The sequence below is a fragment of the Gobio gobio genome, assembly GCF_949357685.1.
Source record: "Gobio gobio genome assembly, chromosome: 7".
In the NCBI taxonomy this organism is placed as follows: Eukaryota; Metazoa; Chordata; class Actinopteri; order Cypriniformes; family Gobionidae; genus Gobio; species Gobio gobio.
Window position 1 is genome coordinate 8,842,331 of NC_137103.1, and position 27,631 is coordinate 8,869,961.

A 27,631-nucleotide genomic window follows, 5' to 3' on the forward strand; every position below is an offset into this window, starting at 1 on the left:
TACTCCCTTAAAAAGTAACTAATTGAGTTACTTAGTTACTTTTTAAGAAAAGTAATGTGTTACGTTACTTTTGCGTTACTTTTTCTCACCTGGGCTGGGCTTGTTTTTGTTTTTTTTTATAACAAAAAAAGATATATTTTTGTGCAATGGTAAAGACCTCTTATACCAAAATTGAAATAATAAGCCCCAGGCTGAGGTAAAAATGCAGATTCACACATGAACAGTAGAGGGCGCAGCTCTGGATAATGGAGAATAGGACGCAGGAGGAAAAAGTTTTACCAATAAAAACAAAAAATCTAGTAATTTTCATCATCAAAGGTCAGCAGCAAGACATTGGTAAATGAAATATAAAGGTAGATTAAATGCATAAAAATAGGTTGTTTTATTTAACATTTAATTATTGGAGGTTTGCATTGTATTCTGATTTTGCATTTGACTGATTTTATTCATTTTGAGGAGTACTGAATCTTTATTGTGCAAGTGAGATAAATAAATGCTCACATTTAGTCTAGAACTACAATAACATGTTCACACACACACACATCTGCACTTATTTATCTCAACATGGGGGCAGAAGAGCTGTCAGTCAAATTAATGTGAAAAAGTAACTCAGATATTTTGTTGTAAATTTGAAAAGTAATGCGTTACTTTACTAGTTACTAGGAAAGGTAATATTATTACGTAACTCAAGTTACTTGTAATGCGTTACCCCCAACACTGCTTATAAGTGAACATTTCGTAAATTGCTCAGCAGAAAACAAAGTATAAACATTGTGGTGTTAGTGATGTTAAAAGTGTTTGGTAAAGTACACTTTAGTATACTGTCACAGTGGGTCAGGCAAACAGAGACGGGAGGATCTAAATGCAGCAATATTATTTATTAATAACTAAAAACTAAGATGATAATCCAAACAGGAGCAAACACATGGCAGTGCAAACAACACAAGACAAAGAACTGAACAAACTGAGGGCCTTATGCTGGTTCAATTTAATTCAAATGTATTACATTTATGAATTTTAGACCCACCTAAGTGCATCTTTATATATGATTTCATAATTATTGTATTTGAAATATGATAAAGTGTTACTGCTGAATGTACTGATAAGCGTTTATGATAAACTAGAATATAATGCCATTTCTTCTAAAACTTGTATTTAAATATATTTGTAATTACAAGTTTGCATCGATGAAGTTGCAATTGAATACATTTAACATATATTAACTTTAAATGTAACGCAGAATAACACTACTGTTTAAATTATAATCACGCAACTTTACATGTGCTTTAGTATGTTCAACACAAGTGTAAAAACTTCTTTAAAGCGCGAAAAATGATTATTAAACACGTATTCGTCACAAGGGGTGTGTGAGAGCTCTCTCTCTCTCTCTCTCTCTCTCTCTCTCTCTCTCTCTCTCTCTCTGTCTCTGTCTCTGTCTCTGTCTCTGTCTCTGTCTCTCTCTCTGTCTCTGTCTCTGTCTCTCTCTCTGTCTCTCTCTCTGTCTCTGTCTCTGTCTCTGTCTCTCTCTCTCTCTCTGTCTCTCTCTCTCTCTCTCTCTCTCTCTCTCTCTCTCTCTCTCTGTGTCTCAGTTCTACCCGCGAGGCTTCACCTGCCGCTATGCAGTAAATGACTGTGATATTTCTGAGACGTGCTCAGGAGACTCAGGGCAGGTCAGTGATGTATCAGCGCTACTTCAAACACATATTAGGCTCTGGTCATCCATGTTTTTATTGAGCCTATCTGTGTGTCTCTGTGTCTGTGCAGTGCCCTCCCAATCTACACAAGCAGGACGGATACTTCTGCTCTCTCAACCAGGTACACACCGCAAAAACTGCTGCTCTACTGAAACACGGTGGCGTTACTTATTAGTGGTTGGCCAATATGTTTTGTTTTTGTTTCAAATGGCCAATGACCGTATCTAGAAAGCAGGGTGAGCAATGACCAGTTGCTTCTGATATAAAAGCTTATGTTTGAATGAAATAAATTAGTTTTGTCGACAAATATGAATTGTGCAATATTTAATATTTTTTTATTGACTTTCATTGCATTAAATTAGGCTACATAAAATATTTAACAAAATATTTACAAATATTTAAAAATGTACATTAGCCATTGGCAGAGTTAGCATATTTTAGCAGAGCAGCCACTGATATCAGTCCAGCAATCAGCTGATTAATCTTCTTGATCGATATATGTAGGTCTTTTACTATTAATCAGTGACACTGTGTTGTTTTTGCAGGGTCGCTGCTATGCTGGGGAGTGCAAGACGAGAGACAGTCAGTGTAAATATGTGTGGGGTCAAAGTGAGTGACCATATCCTGTCATCATTAACAGACAGAAGACTTAAACCCAGCAGTCTGCTCCACTATGAACTGCGGTCCTCCCTAAACACAATGTACGCAAGTTGCGTTGGGCCCCCGAAACACCATGGGGCCCATTTGCTCTCAAGAATGATTTAGGGCCGTGTTTTAGTTACGTTTTTTGGGGAAGCGGCCGTCCCCAAACTGTTCTCACAAAATTAGGAGCAGGAAATTGTCCAAAATATCTGTGTGCTGAAGCATTAAGAGTTCCTTTCACTGGAACTAAGGGGCCAAGCCCAACCCCTGAAAAACAACCCCACCCCATAATCCCCCCTCCACCAAACTTTACACTTGGCACAATGCAGTCAGGCAAGTCCCGTTCTCCTGGCAACCACCAAACCCAGACTCGTCCATCGTGTAGGGCCCCCAGAAGTATAGGACCGGCACTGAACTGCGTATCTACCTAATAATAATACTAATAATAAATATGTAGTATTATGAAATCAGCGAGAACAGGGTTTTGCCCTGACGTCTCACTACCTTGATTCTAGAGCTTAGATTGAGCTAAAAAAAATCAAGCCCGACCCTACCCGAGCCCGTACACATTGTGTCCGAGCCCGGCCCGACACATTACGTGTAATTATGAGCCCAAGCCCGATTTAAACCCGGCCATTTTTTAATACGTGGGCGTTCTGATGAGAACGAGCCTGTAATGAGAGAAGCGGTGTGACGCTCAGCTCAATAATCCGCTCCACTCATGAACCACTCACCGGTAAAACAACACTCGCTCAAATCCCGCTCAGACATGACATTTCTCTGTACTGTAGCTACTATACCTGTTGTAGCCATTAAACAATGTATTTTGTTTCATATTTATGTTTAAATATTATAAAGTTGTTTTTAAATTTCATCTGACTATGAAAAGTACAAAGATGCGAGTGGGTCAGAAATGATTTTGGTGGTTATTATATTTTGTTTAATATTAAGTTTTGTTTTGTAGAAAGCCTTTCTTTAAAGTGAATTTCGTTTTGTATAAATTGTATCCTAATTTTAATCAATGTTTCGTCAGCCAATTGCCTGCATTTAATAAATAAGAAGCAAATAGACTATAGCAGACAATAATCGTGACATGGAGGCGCCGGAGCGATCACTTTCATTGCACATGAACTGGAGCGCGTCTCATAAATAAACCCAAACTCAGCAGCGACTGCCTCAGACATGAGGAATATGTGTATAGAAAGCTTGAAATGTCCACTTTTAAACGAAACAATTTGAAACGAAAAGAAATCGGCTAGTTAAGCAAAGCGCTTGACTGGCGTCTCAGAGCGGTCCTGCGCGCTCCATCACTGCATGTGCTGTGAGTTTAACGCATTTTTAGACTAATTCTGACTTGTGCAACTTTGTACACATTTGTTTCTTAGTTGTAGTATTAGTTCTTACTATGCTAAAAATATATATTTATTATTTCAAATTATGGCATAGCTTTCTGCCCACCCAATTAGGCTAATAAAGTAATGAAAAAAAACCCACAAATGCTTGATCAAGGGCCCGGCCCGACCCAGCCCGAGGATAGTAGCAGGAAATATCGGCCTGACCCGACCTGCGGGCTCGGGCAGAGAATCTAAACTTTACTTGGTTCCAACACCAAAAGTATCCCTTAATAATTTGGGGAAGGATTTGTAAACAGCTCAGCTATCAAGCAATTTGTCAGACCTCTCAGAAGACGATTCATGAATATAAGCGGGACATGCCAGTTACCTCATCAGTCCAGCCTCAGAGCCTGATGTACTGTAAGTGCTTTGGAACAACCTCTTGTGTCCCACACACCCTTCTTGGGTGGGGATGAAGGAAGGAAGGTAAGGAGGAGAAATTTCTTCTCAGCGGTTCAATTTCCTTTACCTTTAACTGTTTTTCTATTAATTACTTCCCTCAAATCTGGTCTCTTTCTTTTGGTGTCACGTCTCCTCTGTGCTCTACTTCTCCTCATGAGTGGCCATGCTCTCCGTCTGGCCCTGTCTCCGGTCATCAGACTGGCAGGCCAGGACCCCTAGAGGCTTTGGGTGGAGACTTGGATCAGCACAGGATATATTTCCTGAACTGTGCCCTTGCCTCTCTAAACTTCCCAACCATCATCTCTACAGGCGTGCCAAAAAGTTCTGAGGGCAAGACCGGGGCATAAAAGAGAAAGGATTTCTCTTGCCGATGTCCGCCAGGTTCCACAAATGTTTGTTTGGTGGCTCAGAGGGCTAGATCTGTGGTGCATCACAGTTCAGCGACCACTTCAGGAAACAGTCCCTGCCCCTGATCCAGCAGGTCTGCCTGCCATTGTGTGTAAGGACCACCTGCCTGACCCGCTGGCACATACTCCCTGCCCATTAAGTGCAAGGAGGTCAGTAGTGGCTTAAGCGGCAGGGCCACAGTCTTCAGAGAGGATGCTTTGCCCTGCGAGAGATAGCCTGCAAGCGTCTCCTCAACAGAGGGCATCTGCACATATCCTAGCTCGCGCATCCCCTCCACATTCTCATCATTTAACTGTTGGAATGGGCAAATGCGAGCCACAACTTCTCCAAAATGGAAGGCTCAGGGGGACGGGGCGATAACGGCCTGGCAGGATTCGCTCATCGAGTCATGAGCCATGAGGGCCTTCCTGTTTCTCACGCTAAACTAGATTCAATCTGGTTGTGGCGCAGGCGAAAACATCTAGCAGCTCCCCATATGCAGTGCTGGCAGGCTGAGATGGTTCAATGCAAACGATATCCTCGCTGGATCAGATGACTCAAGAGACAGCACATCTTGATCCATCAAATCGCTCAAGCTGGCAACTGAGGAACATGAAAGAGCCATACCTTTCTCGAATTCCTCGGCCAGCTACAGCGGGGCAGACGCTTGTCCCACATCCCTCAAGAATAGGTCCCAGCGTGAACAGAGCTTCCAAATTTGTTAACTTCTCCCAATGGCCGCATTCATCGAGGACTGAAAGCGCATGCTCCTCACCCAAGCACAAAAAACACAGATCGTGTGTGTGTGCTCAGGTGTCAAAAACCTGGCACACGGAGGCACATATTCCTTGAAATCCTTGCTTGAGCTTTCCCTTCCCCTTCACCACACGCTTCTGCAAAAAACGTCTCCTGAAGACAAACAAAGCTGATGATGTGTATTACAGGTGCCCTCTAATACTCACAGGCGCTCCACTAGTGATGTCATGGACTGTCGTCGGCCAATGAAATTGTGCTTCAGACACCGGTCACGCTGATGCCGTCTCCATAGCGTCCATCCAAGACGCAGTGTTGAAGTTCCACTTCAAAAGGGAACCATTTGCCCTACAAACCAGTGTGTTTATGAGTGTGATAATGAAATAATATGATAAAAATACAAGCAAGCCGCATACCAGACTGCTTTTACAGCTTAAACAACTGTAAGACTTGATCCAATCAAGTTACAAACGGCCACGCAGTGAGTAGAGTAGATCTACATAGATTAGGCAATACCATTAGACAAGTGTATCTATCCTGAAGTGTATTTTATTTTCCCCTTGTTTCTCTCCTTTCACTCCTTTTCTTCCTGTTCTCATACAGACGCTGCGAGTTCTGAGAAGTTCTGCTATGAGAAGCTGAACACAGAGGGCTCGGAGAAGGGCAACTGTGGTCAAGATGGAGAGAAATGGATCCAGTGCAGTAAGCAGTGAGTTATAAACCATGGCAGCATAGAGCATTCTGGGTGTTTGCTTACTGGCCCAAGACTAAAGATCCCACCTCTCTCTATGATATTCTGGTCTGGATATGGCTCAGGTGCCAGTGGAGGAAATCATATACTTGCTTAGACAATAAATAGCACAAGCCTAAAGTTTAGTAAAGCACTTCACTGCCTTTTCTCGCTATTTGAACGGAAAGCTCCTCTGCACTGCCATCTGTCGTTTCATATCATAGTGCAACCACAGAAACACGTCAGGCGATTGAGAGTGGCACGCGTTGTCTTTGGGAGAGTATCAAGCAAAAGTATAATGCTACGTTCACACCGAATGCGAATTGAGTGTCTGGAGTGAGCGATTTCCATGTGAAGTCAATGTAAAGATATGTTGACGCGCGTCTGGAGGTCCTGCGGCGCGATAGGCGTGTTTAGTGCGGCGTGGTTTCGCCTCATTCGTGCGTCCAGTTTGTGCGAATTGTGTGTTTTGCGCCAGTGATTTTATTTGGTGCTTTTTGGGCATTCATGCGTTTGACGCCTGAGTTGAAAAATCTGAACTTTGGCATCTGATCCCGCCGCGTTAACCAATCAGGAGCCTGCTCGTGATAAATGGGGGCAGGCCCACCCGGAGTCACTCATTCAACATGGAGGAACGACTGATATTGGCAGTGAGCAGTCAGACGGAGCTATTTCGCTTCAAACGCTCGCTCGCTCCAATTCGCTTTGGATGCGCGCGTGGATTCAAGATGTTCAAGAGTCCAACTAGACGTGATAGAAGCTAATTTGACGCTCAAACCGCTTTTAGTGTGAACGCAGCATAAGAAAGTCGCTCCTGCATTTCGGGCTCCCATTCTCCCATTCGGGCATCCGAGTCCCTCTATACCTTGATTTCACTAAAGGTTTGTTTCTACATTACCTAAAAACCTTACAAATAACAAATTAGATCTTAACAGCCTGAGACCTTTTTAAACACTTTAGCTTTGTTACATTTCTGCAACATTTCCATTTGCATGATGCTGTCAGGTTCTTACTCTGCAGATCATGCTTGTTATTTATCTACGTTCATAGTTTTTAATCTGCAAAAACTAGATTTTGTGTATAACTCTGCACTGTGAAACTGATGAGTGAAGATAAGGTGCAGAACGAAGAGAAGCAGGAAGCAGCTGAACAAATGGCCTTAAAGGGTTAGTTCACCCAAAAATGAAAATGACCCCATGATTTCCTTACCCTCAAGTCATCCCATGTGTATATGACATTCTTCTTTCAGACGAATACAATCAGAGTTATATTAAAAAAATGTCCTGGCTCTTCTAAGATTTATAATGGCAAACTCTATTGAGTTTGAAGCCCAAAAAAGTGCATCCATCCATTATAAACATGCTCCACACGACTCCAGGGGGTTAATAAAGGCCTTCTGAAGCGAATCCATGGGTTTGTGTAAGAAAAATATCCATATTTACAACTTTATAAAGTAAAATATCTAGCTTCTGCCAGGCCGCCTTGAAGTATGTTCAACTTCATGCATCAGTTTTGCTTTTTTTGTAAGTTAAATAAAAAATGTAAGTTAATCACACCTAACATCTTTGAGTTAGATTAGTCACAAAAAATGCTTTGTGAATATATTTAACCTCTTTCCCATATCTCTCACAAACTGTTAGGGCTGAATTTTATTGGTAAATTTAAATATGCACATACGAAGAAAAACAACAAATAGATAAAAGATGCAACACATGATACATTGTTTCTGATTTTCAGTATACGCATGTGCCATTGTTGTGAATTTGAGTATTTTGTTCTCTACAGTAGTGTCTCTGTGATCTCCATATCTGCAGTGATGTGTTTTGCGGGTACCTGTTGTGCACTAACATTGGCCGAATCCCACGGATTGGAATTATGAAAGGAGAAATCACTCCCACGAGCTTCAACCATCAGGGCAGACTGATCGACTGCAGGTGAGAAGGCAAATAATACGTTTTGATCATGCATGTTAATCAGCATATATTTCAGTAGCAGCCAAATGCACTGCATCACAGTCTGCCAATATCAGAATGCTCTGATCTGAACACACACACTGTTTTCTCAGCGGTGGTCACGTCTTGCTGGATGATCAAACTGATCATGGTTATGTGGAGGATGGAACTCCATGTGGTCCATCAATGATGTGTCTGGACAGGAAGTGTCTCCCTATTCAGTATCTGAACCTGAGCTCCTGTCCCACCGGACACAACGGACACATCTGCTCCAGTCATGGGGTGAGAACAATGCTGAATACATGCCATGTCGAGGTTTATCGATGTACATTTTCCAAAATCCATGTCTCATTATACCTGGAAAGTAATACTTCATATGTATTAAAGTAATATGCATTGTTTTGGGCATTTTAAATTGAACAGGTGTGCAATAATGAGGCGTCATGTACATGTGACACGACGTGGGCGGGGACAGACTGTAGCATGCCTGACCCTCCAAAAGAACCGGCCCCTAGTGAAGATGATGAACCCAAGGGTTTGTTGCTTTGCTCTTACACAAACACATACGCTCACACATACAAAGACTCATAAAACACCAGCATTAAATTAGTTAAAATTTTTTAATGGATTTGTGATCGACTTGTCATTATATTTGCGCTTCATGAATGAGTCAATGGTCAGTAAGATTGAACAAACCCCCAAACTTTTGAACAGTACTGTACTATAATTTTTTTTGTCGTAATAGTAATTTGAGTAATTTAGTGCATAAATGTATTTCACATATACTAGTCAATACATAGACACAGTCCCTAAAATCATCATGTAAAAAAAAAAAAAAAAAATAGAGAATAGCGCCACCCAGTGGACAGGAAAGAATAAATCAGAGAGAGGAAAACCACACTCTAAGATAAGTCCATAAAATAACTACTGTTAATAATATGAAGGGATGTTTTTATGTTTTTCACGTTTTTTTAATTACGCATGACATTAAAGGAAATGTCTGTAAACTTAAGAACATTTATATTCAATTAGAAAACAATGATTTGAATTTGTAATAATATTTCATAGTATTACTGCTTCTACTGTATTTCGATCAGATAAATGCAGCCTAATTAGGGAAGCAAGCAAGGCAGGACAAAGAACATGACACAGAATCATCCTAACAAAACCACATGCCTAAAACAGGACAGGACAGGGCTGCTTGGAGTATTTTGCAACTCATATTGACTTAGAACTGCCCAATTAGACAGGAAGAGATTGTTTGACCAACATTTGAAGTGACCAACCACAGTTTGATACTTTTTCATTACATGCAGTGTTATTAGGGCTGACCGGAAAGATTTCAAATATACTAGTCAATACATGACAATCCCCAAAATCATCATGTACAAAAAATATAGACAAGCGCCACCCAGTGGACAGGAAAGAATAAATCAGAGAGAGGGAAACCACACTCTAAGATAAGTCCATCAAATAGGCACACTGTTACAGTTTTTCTCAGTTGCTTTGGTACATTTCTCAGATCAGAATTGAAATTCTCAAAACTACCTGTTCAATTCTCACATCATTGTGTCACTTGTGCACATCAAAAAAGCAGTTTCTCATTTCTTTGAACAAGTTGCAAATGCTTGTGTACATCCATGCAAATGATTATGTACAATTTTCTGCTGTTTCCTACATTATCAGTTGCTTATGTCATGTTGATCAAAATGTATTATAATGGATCTCTGTTGAATAGTCTCACCCCCCACAACATTTAGGCATTAGTTCATAGCAGAAGTCTTTACATGCAAAATGGTTGAACAAGTTATCATAATATGTCAAGCATATTTCTATACATTTCCGTTAGACGTTTATATTTCTACTTTTGTTTTTCAGTTTTTTTTTCTGTGCTATGCAGTGCTGTCTTTTTCTCTCTGTATCGCAATGACATGGTCTGTCAACAAATTACAGTACAAACAGTAAAAGCGTAAATGTGAATCTTGTCCAGTCTCTTACAATCAAACTCCCACATACACTAAGGTGTAACCTACAATTTACAATAATTGTCATCAAAAGTTTAGCTATAGTTTACATCAGAACATCCCTCCAGAGTACAGTTATATTGACAATATGACTAAGCAATTTGACTGTCTTATCCGTACACAATGATACAAGGATTTGTCATTCTGATGGCACTGACATGTTCATTGACACAGATATTTACTTTTGAGAGATGAACTAAGGATTTTGAGCAAGAGACTGGCTTTTGCAGGTAATCCATGGTGTTTTGCTATTTGTACGAATTGTTTTGAGAAATGCACTTACTGTTTTGCAAATGTCAAGGATGATTCGAGAAATGTACCAAAGCGACTGAGAAAAACTGTAATATGAAGGATTTTTTTTCATGTATTTCAGGCAAACATAGGAATACTACCGTTCAAAGATTTAAATTAATACTTTTATTCAGCAAGGACGCATTCAATTGATCAAAAGTGACTGTAAAGACATGTATAATATTACAAAGATTTATATTTTAAATAAATGCTGTTCTTTTGAACTTTCTATTCATCAAAATATCCTGAAAAAAATTTTTTTTTCCATAGAATTATGAAGCAGCGATAAAAAGAAATGTTACAAAAAAATAAGCTTTGCCACCACAGGAAGAAATTACATTTAAAATTATATTCAATTAGAAAACAATGATTTGAATTTGTAATAATATTTCATATTATTATTGCTTTTACTGTATTTCGATCAGATAAACGCAGCCTTGGTGAGCAGAAGAGACTCCTGTCAAAAGCATTTAAAAATCTTCCCGACCCCAAACTTTTGAACAGTGATCCACAGGGAATGTAGAAGCTTAAACGGGAAGTCCAAAAGGTAAAAAAAACAACATAATCAAATTACTCTCTCAATATTATAGTGCAAACAGAGAGCAAAACCACGACCAGAGCTAAGAGGTGGTTACAACTACACAGCCCAGCCTAAGATGGCTTTGATATTGGGAGTCCGGCTATTGTATGTAGCCTAATTTGCGCGAATCAGGGAGCTCGCGTTTACTTTCGCTTTCATTTGTGATCGCGCATACTCTGTGTATAGGGATCGGTGGTGCTGAGCACAGATGTGTACAATAGTTTACAATTCAAGCGACCGTTTTGCAACTGAATTAAATGTTTTTTATTTCTATAAAAAAAGTAATGTAAACGTAGCGGTGGCATATTCTATGCTAATTTCACCCTCATGCTCCGTCATGGAGATATCGCGAGACAGCTTTTCACTCAACGTGAAATCTCATCATATTTTAATCTCGTCACACCCCTAGAAAGTAGCCACCTAACTAGCTACTTAGTTGAGAAAAATGAGCAGTCATTGCCAAAGGGTGTTACAGGGAAGCAAGCAGGGCAGGACAAAGAACACGACATAGAATTATCCTACAAAAACAACATGCCTAAAACAGGACAGGGCTGCTTGGAGTATTCTGCAACTCGTATTGACTTAGAACTGCCCAATTAGACAGGAAGAGATTGTTTGACCAACATTTGAAGTGACCACAGTTTGATACTTTGTCATTACATGCAGTGTTATTAGGGCTGACCGGATGAATTGAAATAACAAACAGCAAACATGGCATAACAATGCTGGATCTTTTAAAGACACCATCTGTTTTGCTGGAACATATACGTATTTGGAGTTCTAGCGAATCATAGCTCATGTCCCGTTTTCCCACACTTGCCCAAACAGGTCCTAGTGCCACCAATCTCATCATAGGGTCCATCGCAGGGGCCATCCTGGTGGCAGCTATAGTCCTGGGTGGCACGGGCTGGGGGTTTAAGTAAGCACCAGTCTGCATGTCTCTTCCCTCTCTGTAACACTATACCTGCAGCTTACGCTTGCACGGGTTGGGTTTCTGCTGCAGACGCTGTACCAGGAGAGAAACGCTCTGCAGATGCCAACAGAGTGAACAACTGAGGGCAAATTACACACAACTTCACTGCAGCAGAACCTCAAACCAGCTTGTAGGGTCCAGCTGAAATCCTGACCTGCATGTTAAAATCACACAACTTCCCCATCCACAAGCCTCACAAACTGGCATTCACAGCACAAGCTAGAGAGGCTGAATCTACATGGTGCAGAAAATCTCTTGATTGATGTGGGGAATAGATAGTTTAGAACCAGCCTGAACTAACAGCGTTAAAACTTTCAGACAAAAATTTTGTGAATTGTAAGAGATGTGCTGTGCAATTAAATGTGCATTTAAATTAAGCTACAGTCATACCACATATACCACATTAGCAACTGTTTCTATGGTCCAATATACATAACCCGTCCACCATATTGAAAAAGTCAAAGCCATTCCGTGCTGACGTAGCTGAGTCTGCGACCGAGTTATTCACATTCATCAGTATTTATAGCCACAATAGTCTTTAGCAGCTGATTTTCACAGGATTTAGTTTATCATTCATGTTAGGAAATTCTGCATATGGTAAATAAAAAGTAATATTGGTTAAAGCTCTTTATAAATATTATTGATCAGCAGAAAACCCTACAGGCAATTGCTCTAAGCTTCTAATGAAAGCAGTGAGCACCTCAGGTTACCTATGTAAGATGGCAACGAGATGCTGCATCATGGCTTGATGCTATTGGGCCGCTTAGTGTAGTACGCCATTGGACAATGCCTGCCCCACAAGGCTGTGTTTCTGCACAGACATCTGTGAGCGTGGGCTTATATCGGATCCTGGGACCCTGGGACCCTGGGGTTGAATCCAAATCGACACTATAAAACCTGATGAATGTGTGTGGAGAGGACCATCCTCCTGCAGCACAAACATCTCGTAAAGGTGCACCCCGAGCGAGAGCTTTGTGGATGTGCGGTGGATGTGGATCATGTGGACTGGTCATAACAAATGCAGACTTTCTTGCTCTTGCGAGGTGGAGCCACTGGCTGACCAGCCATAGATGGAACTTTTGGAATATAGTCTGGGGTGGAGTATAGCTTTGACATCACCTGGAGCAATGTCTAGGCAGCTGACAGGGCCTGAAAATCTGCTACTCTCTTTAGCTAAGTCAGTGCTAATAAGAGAGCCACCTTAAGGGTCAGAATTTTTTTCCAATGGCTCATACGGAGCTACTGCTAACACTCCAAGGACCAATGCTAGGTCCCAGGCTGAAACTTGTGACTGGCTTGTGACCGTCTGGAACCATGCAAGTAACAAGACACCAAAGGATGCCTCCAAACAGAAACTCAGCTTCCACTCGGGCGTACCTCTGTCATATGAACAACACTACTTGTGGATTGAGGCGCAATTCCTCAGGCCTCAGCTCCTGCCTCAACAAGATATCTGCCCCCAAGTTTGCATGCCCCGGAATGTAAACTGCTCTTAGTGACTTGAATATCTCCTCTGTCCAGAGCAGAATCTGCTGCGACTGCCTGAAAAGAGGCATCTTCTTGAAAAGTGCATCTCCCTCGTGATTTATGTAAGAGACTACCGATGTGTTGTCTCTCCGGACCAACAAATGGTAGCCCCTCAGGAGTGGGAGGAAGTGTTTCAAATCCAAAAACACAAGTCTGCACCCCAAGAGCCTGGCTCTTGTTCAGGAACCCAAACGTAGTCCACTGCACATGACTCTTGCAACCCTGAAGGGATGGTTCAGAGGATGTAATCCCCTGCTTTTGAGCCAGAACTGAAATGGCCTAATATGCAGTAGGCCTAGTGGAATGACATTGAGCACTGCCGCCATGAGTCCCAAACCACCCCAAGGAAAGTGATTATCTCAGCTGGAGAAAGCACACTTTTCTTGCCATTCAATCTCAACCCCAACTTTTTCTCTATGTTGCAGCGCCAGCTCTTCCGATTGAACCAGTATCAGTCAATAATCTATCTAGTTCAGCACACGGATGCCCTGGAGTCTCAAAGGAGCCAGAGCACCACCCATGCACTTGGTGAATGTGTGGTGGTAGAGCTAGGCTCTATCTAGGCTAAGTCCCATCTAGGAGGGGTACACTTTCTATGGCCCCTTTTGCCAAGAGGGACTGTCGTTCTTGTTTGAAGAAAAATGTTCTGACTTCTGATGTACCACTGTAGCTACTACGCCATTGAATCAATGTGGACGGAAGGCGAACTGAATCCTGTAACCTTTCCTTACGGTATTCAGCACCCACTGAGAGACGTTTGGGAGTAGCCAGTTGGACCGAATGGCGGGCCAAATGGGAATATCGCTCTTGAGCAAAAATGGGGCGAATAGCCCATTGGGCGCCTCCACCCCCTGAATCACTGTTAGAGGCGGGGTAAGTGGAAACTCCTGCCAACAGCCCAGAGGAAGGTTGATCACACAATGCTGTGTGTCAGGATCCTGTCTCCCCCGGGATGACTGTGCTTGAGAGCACTTTCCGGCCCCCTTATCATTGCGAGGGGAAACAGAGGTCACTACGCTAGCTTTCTGTTCTTCTTCCCTGTCACTGGGCCCTGGCCTGGAGTGGCTGGTGGATGGTGCCGACTCCTGTATACGGTGAGGGATTAATTCCTTGAACACCGCTGGCTGTTTCATCGCCTCCTGGTATCTGTTGACGACAGTGTTGACTGCATTGCTGAACATGGCAGAAGGCGAGATTGGGGTGTTCAGGAGGAAAGCCTTGTCTTTTTCCTTTAGGTTTAGCCACAGATGCCACTCCATAGCAGCCATTGAACGGCCGATGGTGCGGAACGCCTGTGGCCGTCTGCATCCTGGGCTAATTCCTCCCCATAATCCAATTCTTTAGGCAGGTCTGCCTGGTAAGCCTGCAAAACTGCCATGGTGTGCAGGGACACACCAGCCTGACCTGCTACCCACAAGGGCCGAAGTGGCCCTACAAGGCTTGGTGGTTAAGGCAGGTTTCCTCCACGATGATGCGCTTGAGGGCTCTTCCAGCCTTGGCACCGCCCAGTACCCGCTCATGCATACCAAACACCATAGAATATGTAGAGGTGGCCTGCGTATGCACTCACGCAGAGTATGGATTCCTCCAAGACCTAGACATCTCAGTGTGAAGGTCCTGGAAGAACCTGTTGATTGCAATTAAATTAAATTGTATAGAAGTTTAAATGTATTTTAAATGAAATTAGCTTACCTTTAGAGTGCTTTTTGACCCACTTAAGTGCATCTTTATATGTGATGTCATAATTATTGTCTTTGAAACATGGTTAAAGTGTACTACTGAATGTACTGACAAGCATTTATGATAAACTAGAATATACTTTAATGTCATTTCTATTAACACTTGAATGTCACGTATTTAAATATATTTGTAAATACAAATTTGTAATAATTAGTGCATTTAAAATTAACTTTAAATGTAATATCGAATAACAAAATCCAGTACTTTACATTTGCTTTAGTATGTTAGCCAACATATCAAAATAAGTGTACTTTAAAGCATGACAAAAGATTATTAAAACATGATTTCAAATGTACACTTTAATGTAAAACTTTTACTATTAAGAAGAGCACTTTTTAAAATGTACTTGTGTGTTAAAAACAGTCATGAAAGTATACTCTTTTTAAGTACACTTTAGTTACTTTTATTTGAAAAATAAGCGCACTTCTTTTTCATAAGGGAATGTGGTGTTTTCGAAAATTAATTGGTTTTTAATCTGACTGATGAGTATTGTCTGAAATGTTGATGTTCCAATATGGCGTATTGGCGTATCTGGAGCAGTCTAATGTGGTATCTAGAATATATATCTATACATACAAAGTGGAAACTGGTCTCCTAACTTTCTACAATGAGCTTCATATTCACAATCAGTTTTAAAGGGCTACAGTATTTCACCCAAATATGAAAATCCTGTCATCATTTATTCACCTTCTTGTCGTTCCAAACGTTTGACTTTCTTTCATCATGGAACAAGAGGAAATGTTTAGCAGAATGCACAGAGTGCTCTTTTCTACACAATGATATATAATTGTATAGTAATTACATTAGATTACGATCATTTACCTTATGATTGAGATGCATTGTGAAATTTGAAATTGAGTCACATTTCAATCAGATCGGATTCAGTTAGATGTAAGCCGTAATGTAAAATTAACTTGAGAGACAATTTGCATTATATGGACATTATAGTGCTTGACAGACAAAAAGGAGGGTTGGTAAATGATGACCGAATTTTCATTTGAGTGCACTGTTCCTTTAAGTGATTAGGTGTGTTGGTAAGTATTGGAGGAGTTTTGTGAGACATCATGATAACCCTTACACTCTCTTTCAGTCTTGAGTAAACTGAGCAGGGCATCAGCCTTCCTGTCTCCTTGTGGAGCTGCTGGCTGGCAAACCCACACCTGGTACAGACAGCTCTGGCTGACACTGGTCTGCATGACCACATCCAGAAATGCTGGCTGTTCACTCGCACACAATTATCCCATCTGCATGGGGCTGTCCTGGAAATGCATCGTTTTGGATGGGCGTTCACACTGACAGTGATTCACTACGTTCGCTGGAGCTTGTCAAGTCACGGTACTTCTACTGTAGAAGTTTTCTTTATTCTGATTATTCGCTAAGAATTATGGTTATTTTTACCGCCATTATTTACAAACCCCAATGCACAGCATGTTACTCGTCATTGTTGTAATCTACTTGCGTCAAATACAAAACACATTTCTATGGACGTATTGGATTTATCGGCGATGCGCCTAAAATGTCTTCATTTGGATGTTTTCGACAAACAATATTCTTTATTATATTCATGTCGCGCAACATGTTTGTCACAAGCACATGCGCACTCAGATCAGTGGAATATAGGCCTACGCCATTATAGTGTTTTACATGCCTGCTTATTGCCATTAAAATCAGCATATACCACATATTTACTATGATTATGTTTGCTGCGATTATCAGCTCAATCACATCCATTTGATCAAAGTATTCTGTTTACAAGAGGTAAAGTTTAATCGCAATAGTTCCTAAATCTCATTATGAGGGTGCAAATAAACGTAGTCAATGTCATTAAATCTAGTAAAATATCAGATAAAAATTAATTTACCGATGGTAAAATATCATGTGTGACCAGAAACACAATGGTAGCTATTTATGATTAAAAAATAAATAAATAATAATATATACATATATGATTATTGCAATGTGTGCTATGTATTCAAAATGCAAGGAAAATATTTTAGCACTTTGGTAACACTTTACAATACGGTCCCATTAATTATTATTACTTTAGCTAATATTAATTGATATTTAATAATTAATAGTAAAAGGTGCACTATGTAACATTTTTGCAGTAAAATATCCAAACACCACTCAGATGAGTCTAATACGATCATCAGAGCTGCGTTTCCTCACACTCATGAGCGGAGGAGCGGAAGTGGCGCCGGCGACTGTGGCTTCATAATAAAAGTCCCGCTGCTCGCGAGGCGTGTGTTGCGTTCATCTTATTAACAATCGCTCCAGCGGTTCCTCAGCTCCACAACACTCGCTCCTGCTCTGCTTCACTACAGTAATGTTAATAATCACATCAACATGATTTCTGCCCGAGTCCTGTCCCGATTCTCTCCCACCGGCTGTGAGCTGAAGACCACATGTCCCTGCGCTCAAACATGCCGTCATCAAACTACGCCTTTGTTTTGAAGAGGCGACCTCTAGCGGACGGAAAAGTTACATAGTGCACCTTTAATAAAAACATATTTTTTTCATTGTTAGTGCATGTTAACTAATGTAATTAAGTGTTAATAAATGGAACCTGGCTAGAGCACATGACATTTTAGAGTAATTCAATTTAAAACTAAATTTAAACAATTTATTGAACAATGTATAACGTTTTTTTTACCATATAAAACCAACATACAGGTAGATACAAAATTTAAATTTCTACTACATTACGTTGGACACACTTTTGTCACATCATTGCTCATGTGATCTCAAATCTCCCAAACTAAAGGTCCTTTCACACTGGACGCGATTTTGACGCACGAATAATTCGCACGATGGTTTTATTTTTTGATCAGCTGTTTGTGTAATGAGAGCTTTCACACCGAATGCGAATGTGCTGTGGCGAAAAAACGATGTTTATTTTTTTAGTTTCAATGTCGATTTTTTTAACACTCGCAGCGACAGAAAAGGCTTAAACCAATCACATACAAGGAAACAAAGGTGACGAAATGTCCAGTTGATGTCACTAGCCATTCAATCAACATTAACCTTTGCCAGGTATCGCATTTCTCATGAGATTACAGCTGTAGTTGTGTTTACAGCTGTACAGATGCAGCTGTGTTTGCCCACTATAGGCTACAGATTACGATATTATAATCAATACGTTGATTTTTTTTCTAACCTAATTGTAACTTCACTAATTGAAAGTGAATGTGTTTCCGTCAGTACGACTGTGGCACTTAAATGTTTACATTGTGACTCAACTGGAAACACAGCAGCTCCGGATCGAGCCGTTCCTGAAGAGAGAGAGTGTGTGTGTGTGTGTGTGTGTGTGTGTGTGTGTGTGTGTGTGTGTGTGTGTGTGTGTGTGTGTGTGTGTGTGTGTGTGTGTGTGTGTGTGTGTGTGTGTGTGTGTGTGTGTGTGTGTGTGTGTGTGTGTGTGTCGTAAGGTGTGTGTGTGTGTGTGTGTGTGTGTCGTAAGATGCGCTGCCACCGTCTCTGTCTGGAGGAGCTCCTCAAATTGTCCCACGGACATTTGAAAGTAAGTTCGGAACCGGCCATGATAAAGTTTTAGCTCCTGTAGAAGATTAGCATCCTCCCCTTCAGACTCTGTTCTTTAAGACTGGGTGCACCCAAAGCCGCCTTCTCTGTCTTTTAAAGAAAATTAAAAGCTTGTCTCCACTGAATGATTACGTGTCCGTGTTTCTCAGCTGTCGCCGCGAATGTTTTGGAATGTTGGAGCTCTGAAACGTCGCAAACTTGCGTCGCGGCTGATGTGAATGGTTTTAATGCGAACTATTCGCACACGAAATGTTCGCTTTTTCCGCTTCGCTTTTCCGTTACGCGTCCGGTGTGAAAGGGCCTTAACTGGTTGCTCCCTGATATTTGCTGTCAGTGTGAACGCCCTTAAGACCTGCACCCCTTCAGTAGAGAGCGGTCTGTTCTTCTTGAAGCTGTGCATTTCCACTCTTTCCAGAACAGGCTTGTTCTCTGTAGCGCACATTGCTCTGCTTCAGTTCCACAATGTGTAAACTGTATACAAATTCACTACCTAAACAACACATTTCAGTGACCATGTGACCAAGTTAAACTGTAGAATTTGATTCTTCTTATTTGGATGCTGTGGAGCTGAAACAGAGTCTTGGTTATGATAAATGTCTATCTCAGAGACAACAGTGTTTTGTTTCCCAATAACTTTTCTCTTCTTTCCTCTTCTTCCAAACAACAAGAAACGTCAAACGGCGAGGATACGATCCAAGTGCTTCTGCCATCTAGTGGACAGAACGAATGCTCCAATCTCCAGAGCCTCTGTATTCTGGCATTAGTTATACTTGAACATATTATACACAATAGTGAAGAATTCAACCAACAATACCTTAGTTGTGTAGCTCCACCCCCTTTTATAAGCCACACCCCCTCTCTCAGAGCCAATTTATTGACATATCCCCTTCTCCCCCAACAGCCAATCAGAACGTTCTTACATTACAGAAGCATGACATCACAACCGCCTGGCCTTGGCACCTCTTTGAAGGTTTTGCATGTCTAACGCCCATACTCAGCCGAATACAGCATCACGACCTACGAAGAACATCAGCGCTGTCAACACGAGCTCAGACCCCCTTCATTTCTAGACTGTTTATTTGACAGAAGTCATTGATCGCTGCATGGCTTAGCCTTAGAGAGACATGTTAAGTCGAATTATGGGATGGACTTGATTCTACATATTAATGGCCAGAGACGTCTATAGGAATAGTTGATGCAAAAGTAAAGATTCTGTCATTATTTAGTCCCCTTCATGTTGATCCAAAACTGTGTGGCTTTCTTTCTTCAGTGGGGCAAGATGTCAAATCTTTGTATACTGTGAAAGTGAATGGCAACAAGCTCTAATAAGGTCAAAATAGCACAGTACCATAGTACACTCTATCGTAAGGCACAGGAGTAACACAAACCAACCGTTACATTGAGGACACCAGAGAAATAAAAAATAGTCGACCAAAAATGTAATAGTCGATAACTCACAGAAAAAACCCTCATGGTGAAGTCAAGGAAAGATCATTAACGGCGGGTTCTAGTGGTAATTACAGTGTGTCGGGCTTTCATCCGAAGTATAACACGATTTACAGCAGGTGCAATCGCTTGCACTTTTTCTTGATAACAGCGGAAACAACTTAAAATACTTGGGCTGCATTTCCCCATAACGTTGTCTCTTAGCGCACTACGAAGACCCTAAAGGTATAACTTAACTAAAGGTATACCATTTCCCAAACTATATCTTAGGAGGTTGCTTGAGGTATACCTTCTGAAGTGCGACGTTAGCAGGTGCTGTCCGTGGTGGTGGTGCCAATTTGGTTTATCAATGGCTCAAAAATCGATGATTCACTCAATGCAGAGGCTGCGTTATAAGAAAGCGGTGTTCTTTATAATAGAAGCTCTTCAGAAATGGTTGAAATTGCCTTTATCAGGACTCGTGAGATCTTATAAATATAATACAAATTGCAAACTAAATCCAACCGTCGATATTTTATATAATTTTGAAATGAAACCCGCAACCTCTCATGCCCAGACGTATCATGCATCAACCCACTACACTGGTAGTATGCCATTTATATTATCATTATATATTTTGCCATAGTCTTCATTTACTCCACAAGCAGGGTTAATTGCCCGCATCACATTATTGGAGTAAATCACTCATTTCTGTTATTGGATGACCTACTCAATAAAAGCGCAACACGTGAAACATATAATCAACAGCTACTATCGTGGATAAAAAAAGAAAGAGAAGAGCGGCAACAGCAGCTGAATTTCGGGGCTGACCTCCGTCGGGTTTGTCTTGACAAAGTCGGACCAACAAGATCTAAAAGCTTCTGAATTTGCTTTTGACATGATAGCCAGGGGACTAAAGTTTTCACGGATAAAATCGTGCACATAGAAATGGCACCGCGGACGTTTTAGCACAACTATTCGCTGTATCGCCGTCATAGTTTGACCAAACTCCCCTCCACAATCGTTCACTTTAAATAGACTCCATAGTGGTTTGCCAGCTGATGTACCCTACCTTTGGATAATGTAATTCAAAAGATAACAAACATCAGTGTAATGACATTGACAACTGTATTCTTTGCATGAAAACACTTCAATTAGCAGAATTATATTCATATAGACTAGACTAGAGATGTAAAGAAACAGTGGTGGGCCTCTATCGGAATGAAGGTATAGATAAGAGGCAACCTTATGAACGAATGACTTACAGAAGGTATTCTTAACTAAGATCGTTTCGGGAAACACGTATTAACGTTAAGATACACCTTAAGGTATACCTTAAGAATGTCATAGTGTTAAGAAGGTTTTGGGAAATCCAGCCCAGGTCATTTGTGGTCATACAGATGAGAGAAATACATCAATCCACACTGTAAAGGGTCTGCCTTTATTTGTGTAAAATCGCAATAACAAGAAAACATTGTGCCTTTGTCAAATAAAGAAAACAAACAGGATGCGCTTTCTGCCGTCTCAGTCTCTGAGAACTTGAGCGAGTCAAAAAAATAAATCAAAACTCAGTGTATACTTGCCTCACAGACATGAGAAATATATCTATAGAACGCTTGAAATGTCAAGCGATTGTCAACCAATTCAAGTGGAAAACAAAGATTGTCAGATTATATCATCCGTATGATGCAAGTATGACGAGTCCGCATTGTCGACTAGGGGTGTAACGATGCACTCGTGTCACGATTCTATATAAATCGCGATACTGAACTCACGATACGATTTATATATCGCGTTACTGAACTCACGATATGATATAAATCGCGATACTGAACTCACGATATATATATCGTGATACTGAACTCACGATACAATATATATATCGTGATACTGAACTCACGATACGATATATATCGCGTTACTGAATTCACGATACGATATAAATCGCGATACTGAACTCACCATACGATTTATATATCGCAATACTGAACTCATGATATGATATAAATCGCGATACTGAACTCACGATATATATATCGTGATACTGAACTCACGATACAATATATATATCGTGATACTGAACTCACGATACGATATATATCGCGATACTGAATTCACGATACGATATAAATCGCGATACTGAACTCATGATACGATATAAATCGCGATACTGAACTCATGATACGATATAAATCGTGATACTGAACTCACGATACGATATGTATCACGATATTTTAAGTTGTAATAAAATAAAATAAAGTTGTTGCTTTTTTTCATACTACTACTAAATCATACTACTAAAACCAAATATGATCTGGTGATTTAATGATGTTTGCGCACTGACTTTGAGGAGTGTGTGTGCGCTTCAGATGATCAGTGCAATCCGTCACAGTTCTAATCGCAAGAAAGCGTATCAAAATGACCACTCAAACTGTAAATGTTTAGCTCATCCAAATATTTAATTCTGCATTCACTCCCTCTCATGTTGTTTTCACGCATCACGCAATCATTTTAACGTCCGTGTTTACTGCAGTAAATCTGTTCATCATATAAAGCCATCGTGTCTCTTCACTTTGATTTGGATTAGACACTCGATTAGTTATTATTTTTGCGATACCTTTTTGACATTTATTGGATCTTTTAAGTTTGAGAGGAATGGACTTTAAATGGACTGAGGTTTCGTAAAGAATATCTTCATTTGTGTTTGGAAGTTAAACGAAACGACATGAGGGTGAGCACATGATGACAGAGTTTACATGTTTAGGTGAATTATACCTTTTAAATACAGCAAGTTGAGCCTTGGATAAAACAACTCTATATCGCGAATCATATCGTTGCATTTTTATATCGTGATAAAACGATATATCGTTACACCCCTATCGCCGACTTAACCTCTGCAGCCGAAAACACAGAAAACATTAGCAATAAATTATTCACATTTTTAAACACTCCTTGCTGTTTTTCACAACACATTCATAATCATTACTTTTGCCGGTGCGCTGTGGCAAGCTTTATGATTAGGCTATGTGGCTTATTAATATACACATGCGATTAGTCAACTAAAACACTTAAATGAACGACTACCAGTCGACTAGAAACATCTTTAGTCGAGGGCAGCCCGACTGAACGGAGGGATTAAATACACAGACCAACCGATGGAGCTAAACGAGACACAGGTGATCACAATGAGTTGCTATGAAAACAAATTATCACACATTAATCCCAATATTTTAGTTTTCGTCTCAAAACGCTATCCGTCCACACTAACATTTTCCAAAAGTGTCTCATCCACACTGAAACGTCAGTAAACGCCAAATCTAAATCCAAATCAAAGCTCACTGAGATGATACAGACATCTCTAAAGTTATCACACAATTCTTCAGGCAGGATCATTTTATTTAGCAAAATATCTCCACATTTACTGACGCGTCTAGGTCGCATTCGGTCAACCATTAGTTTGGTCTTAAACGCAACTCCACTCGTGTTTTGCAACATGACAGCAAATGTGAGTATATTTTCTGTCATCCTTGCAGGACTGCGATATGAAGTGTGCAAAGTAACATATTTTAGCAACTCTGTGAAAGTAAATAGCATATAACTCTGGCGGTATTACATTTACATTATCCAAAGCGACTTACAAATGAGTGCAATAGAAGCAACTAGGACAGTCAAGGGCAACAATATGTAAGTGCTGTAACAAGTCTCAAATAATCTAGAACAGAACACATAGGATTTATTTATTTTTTAATATATAGACAAACTATAAAAATATATAGAAAATGAATAGAGTGATAAGTGCTATTCTTGATAGGTCAGGTGCTGCTGGAAAAGAGGTATAAACATACATATCTATTGGTACAATATGCGTCACATGACTAAACATGCGTCATTTTCAATTACCTCCGTCTTCACAGTCCACACTACGACGCGAGGACGGCGTTTTCACATGTATCCGCTTTGGAGAGCGTTTTCAAAAAGCTACGTTTTCATTTACTTAAAACGCCGTCTCAGTGTGGACGGAAGGCCAAAACGGAGAGAAAAATATGCGTTTTAAAACGAAAACGTATTAGTGTGGACATGGCCTAAGAAACTAGTGCTGTGTTTGAAATCGCCCACTATACCCTCACTCACTATTCCCTACATTACTCCACTTATGTAGTCCACTAATATAGTCCACTTGAAGGAGTGAATGAAAACGAGTGAGTGAATTCAGACACTGGGTGCTCCGGAAGGGCTGCCGCTTTTTGCATTTGAGCTGTTTAATAATCATTTGAAACACAGCAAACTGACAGCTCCAGCAGTAATGAAAAGATTCATCTTGATTAACTCTGGAAACTAGCATGTATAAACCATAAATAAACAATTGAATAACCAACAGGAATTTATACCCGTCTGATATTACACAAGATTAGCGTGGTTTGTAAAATGTATGTATGTATGATTCAGCTGCGGGCGCATCTTCTGGCGAGCGAACATCAGCTGTTCACTTCTTATTGAGGTGCATTGTGGGATTGAATGAGTACACACGATAACGTCCACTATGGTTTCGGACACACTACAAATGGTAGGCTGTCCCCTCAAATAATGCCCTATTTAAGGGTGTGAGGCGATATCGGACACAGCCGAGGTCAAACTAAACTGAGACAAGGAACAAAAACAGAATTAGTCCATTCCCTCATGTTAATGTAGTTCAATTGTGACCAAGAAGGAACTAATTAATAAGTTGTGGGAACAAATTTTGTGGCCACGATCTCTTGTTTCCACATGCCATGTGCAGGGCTCCATGCTAAATTATGTTAGAAAAAGGGCACATGATGACAGAATTTATATTTTTGGGTGAATTATCCCTTTAAGATGAATAACATAATTTTGCTCTTTCCAATTCATTATTTTTGTCGTTAGTTTTTTTACGGAGTACGTTTAGTGCTCTTTTTTTTTAGGGATTTTCTTGACTTTTTTAGCAAACATTAATATGTTAATGAAAGTTGATTTCCTATCAGTCCTGCACATTAGTGTGTGTAAGTTGTGTGTTATTGTTGGTCTTTTGCTCTGACGTGGGGCTGTGCAGCTGAATGTAAGTGAACACATCTATAGATGCTGTACGTCACCATCCGCTTTGAATGAGGAGGTGATTCTAAGCCAAAGATCTACAGTAAAAATGTACGTTTCGGATGTAATACACAGCACTTTACAGTGATATTGTTTCCTCTGCTGGGGCGAGGTATTATTATGGTAACTGATGACCTGAAATACATGCAATAACCCTGATCAGTGCTTTAAATATACCTGTTTCATCTGCTTACTGTTGGTCAAGACATTACTCAGAGCTTATTATATGGCCTTTCTGGTCCATCTCCCTCAGCTGTCAGTGCTGCTAACCCGACTGGAAATGATTGCTTTGCTGCATGTATTCACTATAGTGAACTTATTACTCTGTAAGTATGAAGTACGAGTGCCCAACCCCGTAGGAATATGTATATTATACACAGAGACTGTGCTGTGCTGTCTGTGCATGCCAGCTACAACACTTTTATTTACTGTACTATGCAAAAGGATTTGCTGCACAAAGTGACGGGTTAAAACGGTAAAATACCACACTGAAGTATCACAGCTGACCCTGTTTTTAGCCACGATATAATAGTTATCTTCAGCTTCACATATCAGGAAAAATGACATCTTTGTTGCTCATTACCCTTTCATGAAAATGAATGTATTTCCTTTTGTTAATTAAAATAATTCCCAAGTTACTTTATTGACATTTGAGGTTTCAGGTGCATTTTTGGACACTTGCCTTTTATATTTTCTCTGCTTTTCATCATCTCTGTTCATTAGCCTAAACGTTCCTCCATTTACTCTGAACTATAGAAGAAGTCATGAAAATAATAAAATCAACAGTGTTTTACACCTCGGCCTGTGGTTTCTCATGTTTGTGTGATCTGGGATATTTTCCGTGGTTTTAAGATGGTGAGCTGTAAATAGTCCATCACTGGTTAATGATCCAGAAAAACAGTAAACATGGAAGAATCTGAAGACGAAATTCATGGCTATTGAAATATGTTATCTCTATTTTATAATAACTGACTATAATGTTTAATAAAGTGACTTGTGTGATGTGTCAGCTCTTTATATTTTTCTCATGTACACAAAAGTTGACATGACACGTAAGAACTACACACTAAGCTTGATTTTAATATTTATATGAGCTTTTGTTATTCATATCAGAATCTGCACAGAAAAAATCTAAAATGTATCCTAGGTAATGAGTGAAGGTACATTATGTTGAGAAAACGTTTATATGCCAGTTTAATGGCTTTCAGTTTTTTTTCTTCAGATTTTCTTGTACAGATTCAATCAGAAGATGTGAAAAGTGCAGAATATGATCCATCAGGACTGTGTTGGGATTGAGAAGGAGTTCCGGACTCTCCGAAATACTGAAGCCTGATTGGATCACGTCTGTGCACTTCAGCCCAGCAAAACAGGCGGAGTCGACTGTCTATATAAGTCGGCACTTAATGGCAATTAGTTTAAGTTTTAGTTCAGTTTTTAACCGAAAGTAAGAATTTTGACGGATTAATAATATCAGTTAAACGGTTTAAAGTAGGGCTGGGGAAAAAAAAGATTTTTCGATTAATCGTTTTTAAATTGTGGTCGATTAAAAAATTGATTCTCAAAGGCCACAAATCGAATATTTATTTCTGCAAACATTGAACATAAGATTAACGTAAATCTAATTACTAGTCTTCTCAACTAGATGTCATCCTCTTAGTGGCCTTGTGCGATGTTACAAAGGAGCGAGAGGCGCGCCTGTCATTCATTCTTCATTTATTTATTCAGTGCTTAAATGGTGGTTTCCGGTGTGTTGTCGACGTTTGTAATGCTGAGGTGAAATGCTACAAATCTGCAGAACCATTTGATGAGACATCACCCAGACGCTGCAACACCCCCACAGCCGAGCACACAACCGCTAAAAATAGATCACACACATGCGAATGCTTGCCTTGCATAGTGATCATTGCCAAATGAACAAAATATTACGTGTGGTGTACGTATCTGGAACGTTGTTGGTAATCTTTTAACGTCCAGAGAACGTACAGACAACGTTGTGAGAAGGTCATTTTATGGTAAGGAAATTACAGGCATGCGACGTTGAGACCACATTGTCAGTTGGTAAGTCATGAAATTACCAAAAAGTACGAATAAATTACGTAACTGTTACGTTGTGTGTTAGCTGGGCCCAAATAACTGCAATGTAATCTGCTGACCAAACTCTCGTCGTGGTGACGTAACTGGAAAATTTAAATTCTCGGATACGTTCGTGGGGAACGTCAATAGTTGTGTGTTGGTAATCAGTAGGTCATTTTTATAATTATTTATTTTTCAATAGGCGGACATGCTGTAGTTTATCCTAATTTATATCCTCATTTGCCCAAACAAATTTGAAGGCTATTTCAATAGCTGTGAATGACGAATGCAGACTCAAAGTGACTAAAAACACAAAAACGAACAATAAAACACCCAAATGATTAAACAAAAACATAGGACATACAGCGAAACATGAATGAAAGCATTCAAGATGCTCT

The 27,631-nt window shown here is 40.2% G+C and overlaps 1 protein-coding gene across 1 annotated transcript in view; it reads left to right on the top strand.

The window, feature by feature from the left end:
- Positions 1–8,778, top strand: part of adam23b (ADAM metallopeptidase domain 23b) — a 60,423-nt gene extending 51,645 nt beyond the window's left edge. The window contains exons 18-24 of the mRNA XM_079822446.1: positions 1,590–1,670; positions 1,765–1,815; positions 2,240–2,303; positions 5,876–5,981; positions 7,817–7,936; positions 8,068–8,236; positions 8,378–8,778. Coding sequence (XP_079678572.1) covers positions 1,590–1,670; positions 1,765–1,815; positions 2,240–2,303; positions 5,876–5,981; positions 7,817–7,936; positions 8,068–8,236; positions 8,378–8,545 — 759 coding nt within the window. The 3' untranslated portion in view covers positions 8,546–8,778. The remainder of the gene's footprint in view (positions 1–1,589; positions 1,671–1,764; positions 1,816–2,239; positions 2,304–5,875; positions 5,982–7,816; positions 7,937–8,067; positions 8,237–8,377) is intronic.
- Positions 8,779–27,631: the final 18,853 nt, after the last annotated feature.